Source organism: Eulemur rufifrons, chromosome 19 (assembly GCF_041146395.1).
Source record: "Eulemur rufifrons isolate Redbay chromosome 19, OSU_ERuf_1, whole genome shotgun sequence".
NCBI classification, from domain to species: domain Eukaryota; kingdom Metazoa; phylum Chordata; class Mammalia; order Primates; family Lemuridae; genus Eulemur; species Eulemur rufifrons.
In genome coordinates this window covers 46,175,865-46,193,324 of record NC_091001.1, presented here as the reverse complement: position 1 = coordinate 46,193,324, position 17,460 = coordinate 46,175,865, and the positions used below count along the sequence as shown (strand labels likewise).

Here is a 17,460-nt window from a genome sequence, read left to right as displayed (position 1 = left end):
CTCAGGAAGCCGCCTAGTCTCAGAAGATTTGTCCCACAAAGACCTCTGAAGACCCACTTGAAGGAACCACTCCAAATGAAGAGAAATAAATCCAGGATGATGATTTGGAAGGTGAAATATGTAAGGTTGAGCATATAATTTAGTAAAGTTTAATGTTTTAAAAATGACCAAAAAAGATCCAATTGCTCAAACCATAAGGTTAAAAAGTGATGAATTTGATGCCTGAAAACAATGAGAATTTCTCTTCTTATTGAAAAAAAGCAGATGATAAGTTGTAAGAAGATAGTTGCAACAACTAAAACCAATAGTGTATTCTGACTTAAAAATACATAAGAAATTTATGCAAATCAATGAGAAAAGGACAAGAGACACAATAGTAACAAGAAAAGACAGTGGACAAATGCAATGAACAGGCAATTCACAAAGCAGAAACTCAAATGGCTAATCTGTTCCAGAAACCATGTTGGATAGCAAATTTTCAGATAGTAAAGCATATATTTTATTATATTAAATGGAAAAAATAATAACGCATTCCTAGTCCTCCCAAATTCCAACTAATACACTAGATATTACCAAAACTCTCCTATCATATAATGACATGTCATGTAATACACCATGATCTCTGTATTAAAACATTAATTACTTAATTATTTAACAAGCAATAATCTGATTAGCAGGTATAGATGCATATAAAATATAGCAATACTCTCTAATATGTCATATTCAAATATCAAGAAAAGTAAAAAGAAAAAGCAAAATAAAAAAAAAGAATAAACTGAAAAACACACAAAAGATGTCATGTTTAGTTCTACATACCAATGATCAAAATAAATGTGAATAGGCTAAATTCTAATAAAAAAGACTATCAGATGACTTGTTAAACCACACACACACACACATACACACACACACACACACACACACACAGAAGTCTAGCTGTATGCTGTTAATGAAAGGTAAGTGTAAGGGAAAATAATTTAAAAAGGTTGAAAATGTATGGATTGATGAAGATATAAATCAGGCAAGTGTTAACACAAAAAAGCAATTGACAATATTGTGTTACATTGACTCTAAAATACCATCAATTGTAAGACATACATTTATTTTATGTATTACTAAAAAAGAAAAAAATTACAAATCAAACTATGATACAATACTTTCTTAGAATTGTACACATAAACAAGGTTCTTTTAAAGACACATAATATATAATCTAGTATTCTTGTTCATTCATAGAAAAATAAATATAAATTAGATTAGTTGATTAAGGTATTCCTAAAGCTTATTTTACATTTTGAGTCTGATTCTGCTTAATCACTCTTTGACTCAGAGTTATCAAAGTTTTCTCCTCACATAATACTTCTGTGCCAACAAGATTAGTGGTGATACAGCATTTCTTAATGACTTTCTACCTTTGTCTCCAGACACTGTTCCAAGAAGCTGCCCCCATTCCATAAATTTGATGATGATGCTTTTATTGACTTACAGTATGAGTCAATAGATTTGTCAACAACAGCCAGAATCATATTCCTTCAACAAATGGGTCTTTTTATGACTTATTGGATAAAATATCAAATGGGAAACATTTGTCCAACTGTGGCATCGGGAAAACCAACTGTGTTTGCACGTGCATAGGCAATGGCCACCATGTCATGACTGTCACCTCACTGACAGTATTGCGAGATGCCATTCACTGTAGTAAGATGCATCCTGGTTTCAGAGATGTTAAAGTGTTAAAAACAAATACGTCTTTTAAATGGTGAAATACTGGTATGCACAGCCAACAAAGGATTTAAGAAAGATACCATTAATGGTTCAAAAGATGAATATTTTATTGGAATGAAAGGTATGGGCCAATGAGAAGATATGACAGACATGAATCATTAGGTACCAAAAAACTTAGAATCAAAGTAATTTAAGCAAACAGTATAAAGTAATAGGATAATTTGATTAAAAACACATAGTATAAATTTAATACTAATTAAATTTAATTTAATAAATTTAATAATTTAATACTCTCTCACAACTGATCAAGCAAACAAAATAAAAAGTAAGAATTTAAAATATAAAAAGTAAATAGTTAACAAAATTCAATTTATATATAAATATATTCTACATATAATATAATACATAATATATACTATATGTTTTAATATTAAAATATTAATATACCAAAATACATAATATACAAATATTCTATATATTATGTAATATGCATATATAATTAACATAGTACATTAATATTATATATAAATAAAGTTATATATTTATATATGCCTAATTTCATACCTGAAAATCACAGTACTCATTTTTTTAGGCTTCCATGGAAAAGTTATAAATTTGTAGTCACAAAGTCATAAAGGAAATATTAATAAATTGCCCAAAATTGACATCATACAAGCTATTCTGTCTGACCTTAGGCAGTAAAAGATATAAATGGTTTAAAAATAATCCCCAAATAATCTAACCACTTAGAAATTTAGAAATAATATATATAACCCACATTTTAAAAAGAAAATATAACTGAAAACAGATTAATATTCAAATGAATGACAATAAAACCACTGTGTGTCAGAATTAGAGGGTGTGTTCTGACAAATCTTTTTGAGATTCTGAATTCAATTCTTTTGGGTATATACCCAGAAGTGGGATTTCTGGGTCATATGGTAGTCCTATTTTTAATTTTTTGAGGAACCTCTATACTGTTTTCTATAGTAGCTGTATCATTTTACATTTCTATAAAAGTGTACAAATCTTTCAATTTCTCCACATTCTCACCCATACTTATCTTTTTTTTAATCACAGTAGCCATTCTAACAGATATGAGGTGATACCTCATGTGGTTTTGATTTGCATTTTTCTGATTATTAGTAAATGTTGAGCATCTTTTCATATACCTATTAGCCATTTGTATGTCTTCTTTGGAGAAATGCTCATTCCAGTTGTTCACCCATTTTTTAATCAGATTTTTTTGTTTGTTGGTTCTGGTTTTTTTGCTATTGAGTTGTGTGACTTCCTTATATATTTTAGATGTTCACCCTCTATCAGATATATGGTCTGCAAATATTTTCACCCATTCCGTAGTTTGGCATTTCATTCTGTTAATTGTTTCCTTTTCTGTGCATAAGCTTTTCACTTTGATAGAGTCTCACTTGTCTGTTTTTGCTTTTGTTCCTTGTCCTTTGGTGTCACATCCAAGAAACTTGCCTAGACCAATGTCATGTCATGCCAATGTCATGAAACTTTTCCCCTATGTTTTCTTCTAGGAGTTTTGCAGTTTCTGGTCTTACATTAAAATCTTTAATTCATTCTGCACTCCCATGTTCATTGCAGCATTGGGCACAATAGCCCAATTATAAAAACAACCCAATGCCCATTGATGAATAAATGAATAAAGAAAATGTGGTCTGCATATGCAATGGAATGTTATTCAGCCTTTAAAAAAAAGAAAATCCTGCTATTTGGGACAACATGGATGAATCTGCAGGGCATTTGCTGAGCGAAATAAGCCAGTCCCAGAAAGACAAATACTGCAGGCTTCCACTTCCAGGTGAGATATCGAAAATACTCAAACTCACAGGAACAGAGAGCAGGGTGGTGGTAGTTAGGGATGAGGGAAAGGACAACTGGAAAGATGCTCTTTTATGGGGGTAAAGTTCCAGTTAAGCAGGATGAATGAGTCCTAGAGATCTGTTGTATGACAGTGTGACTATAGTTAACAATACTGTATTGTACATTTAAAAATGTATTAAGCAGGTATATTTCATATTAAGTGTTCTTACCATAATAAAAAATGTATAGGATGTATCCCAAGAAATACTAAGAGAAAATGTTATAGGTTGTATACAATTATCAGAAAAAAAGAATAAAAATAAGTAGATGCGAATTCCCAAAGAAATTGAACTCCTCCCAGAAAAGGTTCAGGCAATGTCAAAGTGGCCAGATTCCTCCCCAGCCTTGCATTTAGAAGACCATGTATCTGAGTCGGTCCAAGACCATCCCAGTTTATGCCCGTCAACCCAGTGTAATTATTAACAGAGCTCTTTCCCTCTCCTAAGTGTCCTGGTCACCTCACACTTCTAGAGAGATTACCCACATGGGGAAAGGCAGAGGAGAAACAGTTCTCCCTTTCTGTAGAAACTGTTAGAAATGAAAAACTCAGGGAATCCTGTGCTGTTTCCAGGAAAAAAAAAAAAATGTAATTTCTGACAGTAACGTGGTCGCTCAAATGCTGAAGGGCAGAAGGTGTCCAGATGGGATGAGGAGGCTGGGACATTGCCTGCAGGCCACAAATGTGCTCAGGAAAACAGAATCCCCACCTCTTTCTCTAAAGCTTGGAGACAAGTAAAAACATGACGGGAAGTAAAAAATCACAATAGGACCACCCAGATTAAGTATCTTGGGAATCACCATATTGCAAAAAATCAAGTTTCAACTAATATTCTGTAAGAGGACAGCTTGTTTAAAAAAAAAAAAGAAAAAAGAAAGAAAGAAAAAGGAAAGGACAAGCCTTCAAAACAAATACACTCTGGCTGACAGAGAGCTGTGTCAGTTTACGGTTTGCGAGTTCATGGGGGAAAACCCCGCTGAACTCTCAGAAACCATTGCCAGGACAGGGCAAGGGGAGTTTTGCAGTTAGCTGCACACTGAACTATAGAGTGTGATCTCTATTAATGAAGCACTATATGTTCCGCCCAGCCAAGTAGTGAGGCCTGGGAGAACGTGGGTTTAGGAAGATCCCACCCTCCCCAACAATCTTACTGGAGATTGAAACAAGAGTTTGTGCGAGCCTGCTTTATAAAACTATAAAATTCCTTATAAGTGCAACGAATCAATATTATGCCATGATAGTCCATTAAAATCATTCCATTCATAACAAAACAACTGAGATGACAAAGTTTTTATTTCAAAAATTTAACTCTTCCTGAGATCCAGTGTAAGGCTTTAGGTGAAAGCTTCATAAACTACAGCAGTTCTTCCTCCAAACCAGCACCAAAATATGTAACTTCACTAAGACATAAGCCAAGCCCAGGAGAGGCTCAGCTTTCTTTCTGGTCTCTTCTTTTTGATAGAACTTCTCTGTCTGCTTCTTCTTATCAGGTTCCAAAAGGTCTTGATACAACACCACAGAGAAATGTATCTGAAAATCCAGACACCTGAACTTAAAATTACAGAGTCATCATCCTCATCTCTTAACTAGAGCATTATTGGCAAGTACGTAAAGTAAAGCTTTCTTTATTATTTTTGTAATGGTACCATATTTCAGTTATGTGGCCATGGCAAAGGCCCTCAATTTTCCTGGACTAATTTCTACATGGAATCTAGGAGAGAGCACATAGCCCAGTCCAGCACTGAGGTCACTCATGGATACATTGGGAGGCAGCGTGATACCCTTGGGTGCAAAGCCCAACAACAGATTCTCCCTTCCTATTCCAGGCTAAAATTTAAGTGTGTATTCCCCCATTTAACGTGGCTTCTACTTCTGAAAATTGGATGTGATTGTGGCAACTCTTTCTCCCTTGTTGAATGGGCCAGCGTGACAGTGCTCATCTCAGAAGCACTTCGAGAGCTAGAACAGAGGGAACAAAGGCAACAGAGGGAACATAGGCAAGATTCTCTGCCTGGAGAGCAACCCTGTAACTCCAGACTGACCTTAAGTCACTAACGCAAAGTCGGTGACGTGGGCTTTCCCCAGTTCTTGGGTAAGAATGAGAGGATAGCCTCCTTCGGAGCTGACAGCAATGAACCAGCCGGGGAAGGCCACGGACTCAAAGGTGCAGTTCCTGCCACTCTGGCTGTGGTAGAAGAGAAAGGGCTTCACAGGCTTGGGTTCGTTGTACAAATCCATTATGTTCTGTTCCTGAAGGTTGGGAAGGAAACCACAGGGAGAAGCATCACTGCTTGAATTGTTTCACATTCTGTATATATTGATATTTCACGTCCAAGACAGCATTCCCCACTAACTAAAACAGGCCTAGAAACTTCCACTTCATATTATAGGACTAAAAAAATTTATACATCTCAAATACTTCTATATATGTTAAGATTATGATGGAAACCTTAGGCCACAAGTTTCCATGATTCTTAATGTGAGGCTCTGAAAGAAGATGTAGTTGACATAAAGGTTTTTGAAAATACAAAGTGCAGGTTTAGCCATTACCTATTGATTAGAAATGGAGAAACCCAAAGAATTACATAAAGATGTTACATAAAAATTACACAAAAATGTCCATGAATTTCAAATTAAAGCAGTTGTTTTGTGTTACTTTTCTCCACCCTCAGCACTATTGACATTTTGGGCAAGATAATTATTTGTTCTCAGGGGCTGTCCTGTGCATTATAGGATGTTTAGCAGAATCCCTGGGATTTACCCACTAGACACAGGTAATACATTCCCCCATCTCCAGTTGTGACAACCAAAGATATCTCCAGAAGTTGACAAATCTCCAGTGAGCAAAGTCACCCCGGTTGAAAACCTCCATTTTATATCTTGTCATCGAGAGGAATGTCTGCCCAAGCTTCCTCACCAGAAAGGGTCAGAGAGTTCCTATAATATAAAGTCTTGTTTAATTATCTGCCTGTAACTTATAGTATATTTTAATAATGGAAAATCACAATTATTAAAATGCTTGTTACAGAGAATTGTTTTTTCTCTTAAAATTGCAAACTACTTTTTGCCTAAAATGTGTTTTAATAAGCTCATCCACTTTGTGATAATTAATTAACTGCTAAGAATGTCCTTGCTGATTTTACACAATGTATGTGTGTGTGTAGCCTCTTGGGGTTAGACTTCCTCCTGCCAAATTATTTTTGTAAAATAAAATAATAAGTGATTTTAACAGCTTAGTTTTTAAATACTCCTACAATTTTTTCTTATTCTTTCACAATACATACAACCCCAAAGAAACTTAAAATAAGTATACCTAAGGACAATAAATAAATTGTCTTTTGAAAGATTCTAAAATCTGAGTTTCCACCAAATGAGCACTTTATAAAACCGGTGGGCCCTTCTCCTAGTCAGGCACTGATGGGACCTGTCTTCCACACTCACCTTAAGTTGCAGTGTGGGCCACTCCCCATCCTTTGTACAAAACAGGCAGAGCTCCGGCTCCTTCAGCCCCAGGTAGATGGGGTTCCCTCTGTCTTTCTCAAGGGTCTCCAGATGTTGGCATGTGACCAAGGAAATAGTGACTGGGAACATGATGTGAAAAATGGTGTTCAGGTGCCATTTCCAAGGCAGTATCTCTGAACCAGAGTTTTAAGGGCGATAGAGTCTGGGCTCTGCTCACTAGTGCTCACACAGTGGCCACCCCTCCACCCACCACCTAACCCAGACACTCATCCCATCTTTGGGAATTCTTTCCATTAGAAAAGTCAGCCTTTCCTGGATTCAGAAACTGGTATTCCCATAGGCCCCAGTCTTTTGTCCTAGTCTTACTCCTTGAAGTTTCACAGGAAACACCTTCCACCATTTTCCACAGGCCAACCCTTCAGTCTCCCTTGAATCTTCTCTCTCTCCTCTGACTCCACAGTCACAGAACAACCCTCTGCATCCTCTCTATTGGTCATTGTCCACAAGATGCTATTCTCTCCAGATAGGTCTAGTTAATAAGCCTACCATGAAATAAAAGGCTGAGCACAGGCACACGGCAGCACTTGGCCGCCTTCCGCAGACCTTGGCCACTCACCCGGAACCGTGTGGTGCTTCCTCGGGACTGCTATAAGGGTCTGGCCCTGAAGGACCCACACACGATGATTGATATCTTGGATGTTCATCGGCAGAGGGTGTACAACGAGTAACTCTGTGGAGAGAGTCAGAATGCAAATATGTGAGGATGGGGGCACAGATTATTCTCCCTTTGCCAATTTTTGGCCCTTCCATGAGGATCTTTACCTTTTCCCATTATGGCGATGTTGTTTCAGAGCTGCCACGGAGTGGAGTCGTTTATGTGCAAACTGAGTCAGTCCTAGGCCACAATTTGGTCAGAAGAAGGGCTGGGGATCACCCCAACAGTGACTTCAGTGAGAATCTAAACTCCCAGAACTCACCCAGCTCCCTTAGCTTCTTGGATGCAGTCTACTCCCAGCAGAAGCAGCCGTGCCTATGAATCCTGTTCAGGCCTAGACCTGGAGTCCTAACGTAACAGAGACTGCCAGGGCCAGAGACCCAGGAGCAAGAGAAGATCAGAGGCCACCAGACTTCCTGGCTATTGGCCACACCTATAACCTGTTACAGAAGACCCCGTATCCCTGTCATCACAAACTATGGCTTCTACCACACTCAGGTCTTCTGACAGGCTTTAACAGGGCCCAGGCCTTTTATGAACAAGGAAGGATGTTCCGCCTCTCTGGGGCTGGGACTGCCTGGCACTCTGGGCATTCACTGTTCCTGCTGAGTCTTTGTGTAAATATCACAGTTGTGACTTACTCAAGCAACCTGAACAAAGAGAGTATGCTAAGCTGGTAGAGCAACAACCAGGAAATATAGTCACAGACACTGAATTGAGAAAGATTATGGGACTTTGCCAGTGCCAATGACTAGTCTCTGATGCCACAAAATGACACACTGAAAAGTTATTCCTGAGAGTGGGAGCCCCCAGTAGGTATTAATACAAGGTAGAATGAGGAGGGATGGGGCTCTTCAGACCTATGTAGCTTCTACCCACTCCTGGTCCACAGTCACGATATTTTCTGCCAATCTCAGGCCAGAAGCACACTGACCCCAGTGGACCCTCCTCCAGCTTCTCAGAGCCATTGTGCAAACTCCACTCCACTGAAGGAGTCTTGCCACGGCAAGGCTGGCTCCCAGAAGTGGAGGGACATCAAACGTGCTAGGACACTTCACAGGCAACTCAGGACCACCACACTTCTCCCTGGCACAGTCAGGAATTGAATTTGGGGGACCTGGGACAGGCCCACAGGCAAGATCCCATACTCTCAGGACTGGATCATGTTGCTCAGGGGCACAGAGGGGAGATTTGTGAACTAATCTTGGGAGATGTTGAGATAGCTCCTTGACTGTCCTTTGTGGAGCCTTAAGGCAGACACAACCAACCCATCCATGCCCAGTCTAACTCTTCCACCCACCCATACTGTGGTGGAGAATAAGGACTCACCTGGAAGTTCCAGGGCCTGCCCGCCACCTGGGGGCATTTGAGTGCTTCTCCTGAGGGGCTAAGCTAGTCCCAGGTTCCCCACTTCAATATGGGGATATAAGCCAAAAATTGATGGAAATGTGCATTATAGCCACATTTGGACCACTTGGGGTGGCCTTGAAAGACAGTCAAGAGGAAAAATCTTCAATAGGCAGAGCTAGGGGTAGTGCCACTGGTCGTTCACTTTGTATGGAAATAAAAATCCTTCAAGGGGAGAATACATACAGATTTCTGGTCAGTCGCCACCATCCTGGCTGGCTGGTCAGAAGCCTGAAAGATAAGGAGACATGGAGTAGAGGCATGTGGGTGGGCATATGAGTGTGGTCACAAAGCGTAAAGATGTTTGTATCATATGTTAATGCCCACCAGAAAGCAAAAACCACAAAAGAGCCTCTGAACAACCAAGCAGACAAAAATGGCTGCCAGTTGTTAGCCAGCCTTTGTCTTCAGCCACCCCAGAAATGTCATGATGGGCACATGAATGGAGTGGCTATGGTAGCAGAGATGGGAGCTACACGTGGGTCTTATAGAATGTGCTGCTACTTACCAAGGATGGAATTTATAAACAAATTCAACAAAGTCTCAGGTTACAAAATCAATGTACAAAAATCAGTAGCATTCCTATATGCCAACAACAGTCAAACTGAGAACCATATCAAAGACTCAATACTCTTCACAATAGCAACAAGGAAAATGAAATACTTAGGAATATATTTAACTAAGGAAGTGAAACACCTCTACAGGGAGAACTACAAAACACTGAAGAAGGAAATAGCAGAGGATGAAAACAGGTGGAAAACCATACCATGCTCTTGGGTCAATAGAATCAACATTGTTAAAATGTCTATACTACCCAAAGTGATCTACAGATTCAATGCAATCCCTATTAAAATACCAACATCATTTTTCACAGATATAGAAAAAATAATTCTACGCTTCATATAGAACTAGAGAAGACCCTGTATAGCAAAAACAATCTTATGCAAAAAGAACAAATTGGGAGGCATCAATTTATCAGACTTCAAACTATACTATAAGGCTATAGTAACTAAAACAGCATGATACTGGCACAGGAGCAGAGACATAGACCAATGGAATAGAACCCAGCTATAAAACCATCCTCATATAGCCATCTGATCTTTGACAAAGCAGACAAAAATATACACTGGGGAAAAGAACCCTTATTCAATAAATGGTGCTGGAAAAATTGGATAGCCACATGGAGAAGACTGAAACAGGATCTGCACATCTCACCTCTCACAAAAATCATCTCACAGTGGATAACAGACTTAAACCTGAGGCATGAAAGTATAAGAATTCTAAAAGAAAATGTTGTAAGAACTCTTGCAGACATTGGGCTAGGCAAAGAATTTATGAAAAAGACCCCAAGGACAATCACAGAAACAATAAAAATAAATTAATGAGACCTGATCAAATTAAAAAGCTTCTGCACAGCCAAGGAATCTATTACAAGAGTAAACAGACAACATAAAGAATGGGAGAAAATATTCACATGCTACACATCTGATAAAGGGTTGATAACTAGAATCTATATAGAACTCAGGAAAATCATCAAGAAAAAGTCAAACAGCCCCATTAAAAATGGGTAAAGGACATGAACAGAAACTTTTCCAAAGAAGATAGACTAATGGCCAAGAAACATATGAAAAAATACTCAACATCTCTAATCATCAGGGAAATGCAAATCAAAACCACAATGAGATATCACTTAACTCCAGTGAGAATGGCCTTTATCAAAAAGTCCCAAAACAATAAATGTTGGCTTGGATGTGGAGAGATAGGAACACTCATACACTGCTGGTGGGACTGCAAACTTATACAGTCTCTATGGAAAGTAATATGGAGATACCTCAAAGAGCTACAAGTACAACTATTTGATCCATTTGATCCAGCAATCTCATTGCTGGGCATCTACCCAAAGGAAAAAACATTCTGTAAAAAGACATTTGCACTAGAATGTTTATAGCAACACAATTCACAATTGCAAAGATGTGGAAACAACCCAACTGTCCATCAATACATGAGTGGATTAATAAAATGTGGTATATGTATACCATGGAGTTCTACTCAGCCATAAAAAACAATGGTGATCTAGCACCTCTTGTATTATCCTGGATAGAGCTGGAGCCCATTCTACTAAGTGAAGTATCCCAAGAATGGAAAAACAAACACCACATGTACTCTCCATCAAATTGGTATTAACTGATCAGCATTTATGTGTATATATAGTAGTAACATTCATCAGGTGTCAGGCAGGTGGTACAGGGGAGCAGGGGATGGGTATATTCACACCTAATGGGTGCGGTGCTGACTGTCTGGTGGATGGACATGCTTCAAGCTTTGACTGGGGTGGGCAAAGGCAATATATGTAACCTAAACATTTGTACCCCCATAATATGCTAAAATAAAAAATAAATAAATAAAACTGAAAAAAACCCACAAAGTATGCATTTTTATGAATCTTTGATTTCTGTAGAAGCACACAGGCCATTCCAAGCATGCTTAATTTGAGTCTTTTCACGCACAAAACTCCACTGGCATGGTCCAGAAGAGTATTTCCCAGTCTTGGTTAATAATCAGTATTCACTAGGGTTCTTGGCAAAATATTGATTCTCAATCCCCAAACTTAGTAAATTGTAATTTTTGGGAAGGGGGTTCTAATTTACTAGATGTGGGGTAATCACAAGCACCTGGGTTTTCAGTGCACACCCAGGTGATTCTAATGTTTCAAGTTTGGGAAATAGAGGTGTGCAGAACATCTCAGCACTTACGTCATTTCATGACAATGTTTCGTGGCCACAGGAGCTCCACCTGGGGTTGGGTCATCTGCCAACACCCTGCTAGATAGGGGTAGTCTTAATAATGGAAGTGACATGATGCAGACTTTGCTCTGCCATCTTGATGAGGGTAGTTGTTGTTGATTTCTTACAGTGTTTCATAGCATCCCAACTTCAGGAGACAGAAAATGAAAGACTGAAAATCAAGAGTATCATAATTTCCAGTTCGGCTACTAAATGTCAGCGCCACTCTCATCGAGTCACACCCACTCCTGTACCTCCCTTTCCTTACTCATAAAATGAAACTGCAGAAGGACATGATTTCATTATGAAAAGTTATCTAAATCTTGGGGAAAAAAGGCAAAAAGAATATTGTGTGCCTTTTCAATGTCATCCTACAGCATTGTCTAACAGGTCCATCTAAGTGTACTCTGACTCCCTATCAATACAACTTTGCTTGACTTACTATCGACTTGTAGGAAATATAATATATAAAGAACATAGATTTTTTTTTTCTCAATAGAAATGCAAATGGAAACTGTCTGGTTAAAAAGATAATGTCTAAAATTGATAATTCAAGAAATAGAAGTAAAAGCATATACAGTATATACTTAGACACACGGAGAAAAACAGCAGAAAAAGAGAAGTTGCTTCATGGGAATAAGACTAGTGCAAAAGAATACTGTTTTTAACCGTAGACATACATTATTCTAGTAAGAATCTATTTTTCGAAACTTTTCCAAGAGTCTAAGAAGCAAGACAATATTTTATTGACATGAACTAATTACAACCATTGTTCTCAGCACTCTGGGGATGGCATCTTCAGTCCCCATACCCAGTTATTCTTGCATTAGGGGACAATGTCTTCAGGTATACTTTCAGGAAGCAGCCACTGCCCTTCAGCATTTCCTGGGTCAGAAAATATCAGCCCCAAAGCAGCTCAACAGAGAAACATCCCACCCCACTGTTTTAGCTGCAGTTGTGATCTTTGGTGGCATAGTTCTAAGACTATTATTTCCCCCCTGGAATCCAAAATCTCCTCTCTCAGTGCATCAGGCCCTCTATAGCACAAATTGCTAAAGGTCCAAAGGAACAAAGTTCTTCAATGAATGTTTCCCTGGAGCTTGGGATTCTCAAATGCAAGAGTATTTTCTATAGAACAAGTGTGCATACCAGGTGTGGACCAGGCCAATCACCTGAAAGTGTTGCTACTCACAGCGGCCTTCCATGATTTCATCGTAAATCATTGCAACATGAGCTATTTTTCTTTCTTTCTTACCTTTTTTTTTTTTTTTTTTTTTGAGACAGAGTCTCACTCTGTTACCCAGGCCAGAGTGCTGTGGTGTTAGCCTAGCTCACAGCAACCTCAAACTTTTGGGCTCAAGCAATCCTCCTGCCTCAGCCTCCCAAGTAGCTGTGCCTACAGGCATGTGTCACCATGTCCGGCTAATTTTTATATATATATTTTTTAGTTGTCCATATAATTTCTTTCTATTTTTAGTAGAGATGGGGTCTCTCTCTTGCTCCTGAGCTCAAACAGTCTGCCCGCCTTAGCCTCCCAGAGTGCTAGGATTATAGGCATGAGCCACCGTGCCCAGCCAGCATGTGCTATTTTTCATATGTGAGGGGTAAACTAGGGGCTCATGGAAGTTTATGTTCTCCAGTTTACACATGCTCTCTATAAGATTATTGTAAATTGGTGTTTTCATTTTTATTACACTCTAAATGTCCTTGAGCCTCTTCTATATCATCAGGATGACCACCTGATCCCAGCCACATTATGCACACATGTTCATAACTCATATTTGGACTTTTGTTTGAGCTCATGTTTGTGCCAAGTGACAATCCATGGTGCTTACATAAATAAAGTTTTTCACAATAGAGAAAAGAGATGGGAACACCAAATCATCATACAGCCTACAGTAGGATGGAGATGCTACAGCACTCAGAACCATAATCATGTCATAAGTAAATGTGTCATCAGCTTTCAGTTAACAGTGTAAATTGGCAGATGTAACAACCTCCCACCCTTTTTTAGCAGTGAGTATATTACTAAATATCCAATACCTAATTCCTCTATTTGACATTCCTGAATTAATTAGCTTCAATGCTCATTTTAACATTAATTTTTATAAAACTGCAATGCTAACATTACATTCAGTTGAGGAAGAAAACTTTAGAGGAAAGAAGTAAGGGAAGAAGGTGAAGTAGTACTCTCCAGTGATCATCCCCCACCAGAAACATCAATTTTAACAACTATTCATGCATGAAAAATCTTCACAAGAGGTAAAGAAGCCAGATGAGAGATCACAGTACATGGTTTTAGAATAATAATGATAATAAGGGTTGCATTGAAGAGAGTAGGAAGGACAGTTTTACCTTACCCACATCATATCTCCCTCAACCTCAGGCAGTACAAAGAGAGAGACACCACCGACTTGGGATAAGGAGAGGGAAGTAAGCACAGGACTTCACCTTGGAACCCAGTACCGGGCCCACCACAGTAAAACCCACCACTGGTCATAACCCCTCAACCCCTGATACCAGGCTAATACCCATTGATGGAGCCTCTAGATCTGCCCTAGCACCAGACAAGAACCTGCGACATCAGTGAGATGGACTTGAGTTTTGGCCCACATCACAACTGGCCAACTATAGAGGCACTGGGACCTGAATAAACTTCAGTGTTTAGGAGGCTGTAACAGCTGTGGGCCTTGAACATGCCCTAGTGCTGCACTGGTTTAAGGGGCCATGGGCCTTTTCCAGTGCTGCCTCAGCTTTGGCTGCCAAGGGATTATGGCCATGGCAATCTTGGGCTTAGGGTACCTCCTAGTGCTACAATGGCTGAATTCATCATGGGTTTAGAGATCTCACCAATCAACCTGACCTAAATCTCTGGACAGGTTTACTGCTGAAGGGAGCTCCCAAACAAGGCCAGACTGTGAAGACTGGATAAAATATGTACACGAATGTACACACATCAATGCATGGCCACAAGGATCAAGATCAATCAGGGAAACATGATATCACCAATTGGACAAAACAAAATGCCAGTGACTGACCCTAAGGAAATGGAGATGAAAGAACTGAATAGCAAAGAATCAAAATACCTGTTTTTAAAAACTTAGCAAACTTCAATAAAATACAGAGAAACAATTCAAAATTTTATCAAAGAAATTCAACAAAGAGATTAAATAATTTTTAAAATATCAAACAGAAATTTTGGAGCTGAAAAATACAATAGAGAGCATCAACAACAGAATTGACCAAGCAGAGGAAAAGAATCTGTGAATTCAAAGACAGGGTAATTCAAAATACATACTCAGAGGGAAAAAAGAAAAAAGAATGAAAAGAAATAAAGAAACCTTATTGGGTTTATAGGATAACATCAAAAGAGCAAATCTATGGGGTTTTGGTGCTTAGGAAAGAGTAGAGAAAGAGAAAGAGGTAGAAAGCTTATTTTAAAAATAGTAACAGAAAACTTTCCAAACCTGGAGAAAAACACAAATATCCGGGTACACAAAGGTCAAAGGTCTCTAATCAGATTCAACCTAAATAAGACTACCCCACTACGTAGTATCATCAAAATGTCAAAGATGAAAGATAAAGAGAGGATCCTGAAAGCAGCAAGAAAAAAGAAGCAAATGACATAAGGGAGTCCCAGTAAACCTAAAACCAGACTTCTCAGCAGAAATCTTACAGCCCAAGAGAGAGTGGAATGATATATTCAACAAGCTGAATGAAAAAAAAAAAAGACCTTCCAACAAAGAACACTATAGTCAGCAAAGTTGTCCTTCAGAAATAATGGAGAAAGAAAGATTTTTTCAAACAAACATAAGCTGAGGAAATTTATCACCATCAGACCTGTCTTACAAGAAGTGCTAAAAGGAATTCTTCAGGATGAAGAAAAGGATGCTAATAAGTGACACAAAAACATCTGAAAGTATATAACTCATTGGTAAAAGTAAGCACACAGTCAAATTCTGAATACTCTGATAATGTAATGGTGGTGTGTAAGTCATTCTTATCTTTAGTAAGAATCTTAAAAGACAAAACCATTAAAAATAATAACTATAATAATTTGTTAAGGAATATGCAATATAAAAAGATTTAAATTGTGACATCAAAATTCAAAATGCTGGGGAGGAATGAAGTTAAAGGGTAGAATTTTTTTCTCTTTCTTTTACAAAAAAAGTTAAATTGTAATAAGTTTAAAATAAACTGTTAAAATTATACAATGCATTTTTTAAGCCTCATGGTAACCACAAAGCAAAGATCTATAATAGATGCACTAAAGACAAAAATCAGTGAAACAAAACATATTACTAGAGAAAATCACTTAATCTTATGGGAAAACAGTAAGAGAGGAAGAAAGGATGTACAAAACAACTAGAAAGCAAGGAACAAAATGAGAAGAGAAAGTCTTTACCATGAATAATTACCTAGAATGTAAACAAATTAAATTCTCCAATTAAAAGACATAGAGTGGCTAAATAGATAAAAAAAAGAAAAAGAAAAACAAGACCTAACTATGTGCTGCCTACAAGAGACTCATTTCATCTGCAAGGACACACATAAATCAACAGTGAAAGAATGGACAAAGATGTTCCATGCAAATGGAAACCGAAAGAGTGCAGAAGTAGCTATACTTAGATAAAATAGACTTTAAGTAAAAAACTAAAAGTTTTTACTTAAATAAAATCTTAAGTAAGCATTAAAAAGTTAAGTAAAAACTTAACTAAAAACTGAAAGTTTTTTACGTAAGTAAAAAGAGACAAAGATGGTCATTATATAGCAAAGGAGTCAATTTAGCCAGAGAATATAACAATTATAAATATGTAGCCACCCAACATTAGAGCACCTAAGCAAATATTAATAGATCTAAAGGGAGAGATAGACAGACAGCAATTCAATAATAGTATGGGATTTCAACATCTCACTTTCAGCAATAGATAGATCATCTAGACAGAAAATCAACAAAGAAACATCAAATTGTACTCTAGACCAAATGGGCCTAACAGACATTTAAAGAACATTCCATTCAATGGCTACAGAATACACATTATTTTCAACTGCACATGGAACATTCCTCAGGATAGGTTATATGTTATGCCACAAAACAAGTCTTAACAAATTTAATAAGATCAAAATCATATGAAGTATCTTCTTTGACCTCAATGGTATAAAACTAGAAATCATTAACAGGAGAAACCTTGGAAACTTTACAAATACATGGAAATTAGACAACATGCTCCTTAACAACCAATGAGTCAACACAGAAATTAAAAAGACAATTTTTACATTTCTTGAGAAAAATGAGAATGGAAACACAACATACCAAAGCCCATGGGATACAGTTCTAAGTGGGAAATTTAGAGCAATAAACACCAACAACAAAATAGAAGGAAGATTTCAAATAAACAACCTAACATTCTACCTTAAGGAACCAGAATAACAGGAACAAATTTAACGCAAAATTACTAGAAAGACAGAAATAATAAAAATCAG

The 17,460-nt window shown here is 37.8% G+C and overlaps 1 protein-coding gene across 1 annotated transcript; it reads right to left on the bottom strand.

Annotated features, from left to right (window-relative positions):
- Positions 1-5,652: 5,652 nt before the first annotated feature.
- Positions 5,653-7,903, bottom strand: LOC138399455 (interleukin-36 alpha-like). Its single transcript, XM_069493866.1, has 4 exons — positions 7,894-7,903; positions 7,688-7,801; positions 7,051-7,190; positions 5,653-5,859 (listed from the first exon to the last, which is right to left on the bottom strand). The coding sequence occupies exons 1-4, from the start codon at positions 7,901-7,903 to the stop codon at positions 5,653-5,655; spliced, it is 471 nt and encodes a 156-aa protein (XP_069349967.1).
- Between the last annotated feature and the right edge of the window lie 9,557 nt (positions 7,904-17,460).

Bases quoted from the DNA above. Each gene is read 5' to 3' on its own strand.
- LOC138399455 (XM_069493866.1), bottom strand. The intron at 7,191-7,687 runs GTGAGTGGCCAA...TCATGTTCCCAG, and splicing joins GAAGCACCACACGGTTCCGG to TCACTATTTCCTTGGTCACA. The intron at 5,860-7,050 runs GTGAGTGTGGAA...CCCAACCTTCAG, and splicing joins GGCCCACACTGCAACTTAAG to GAACAGAACATAATGGATTT.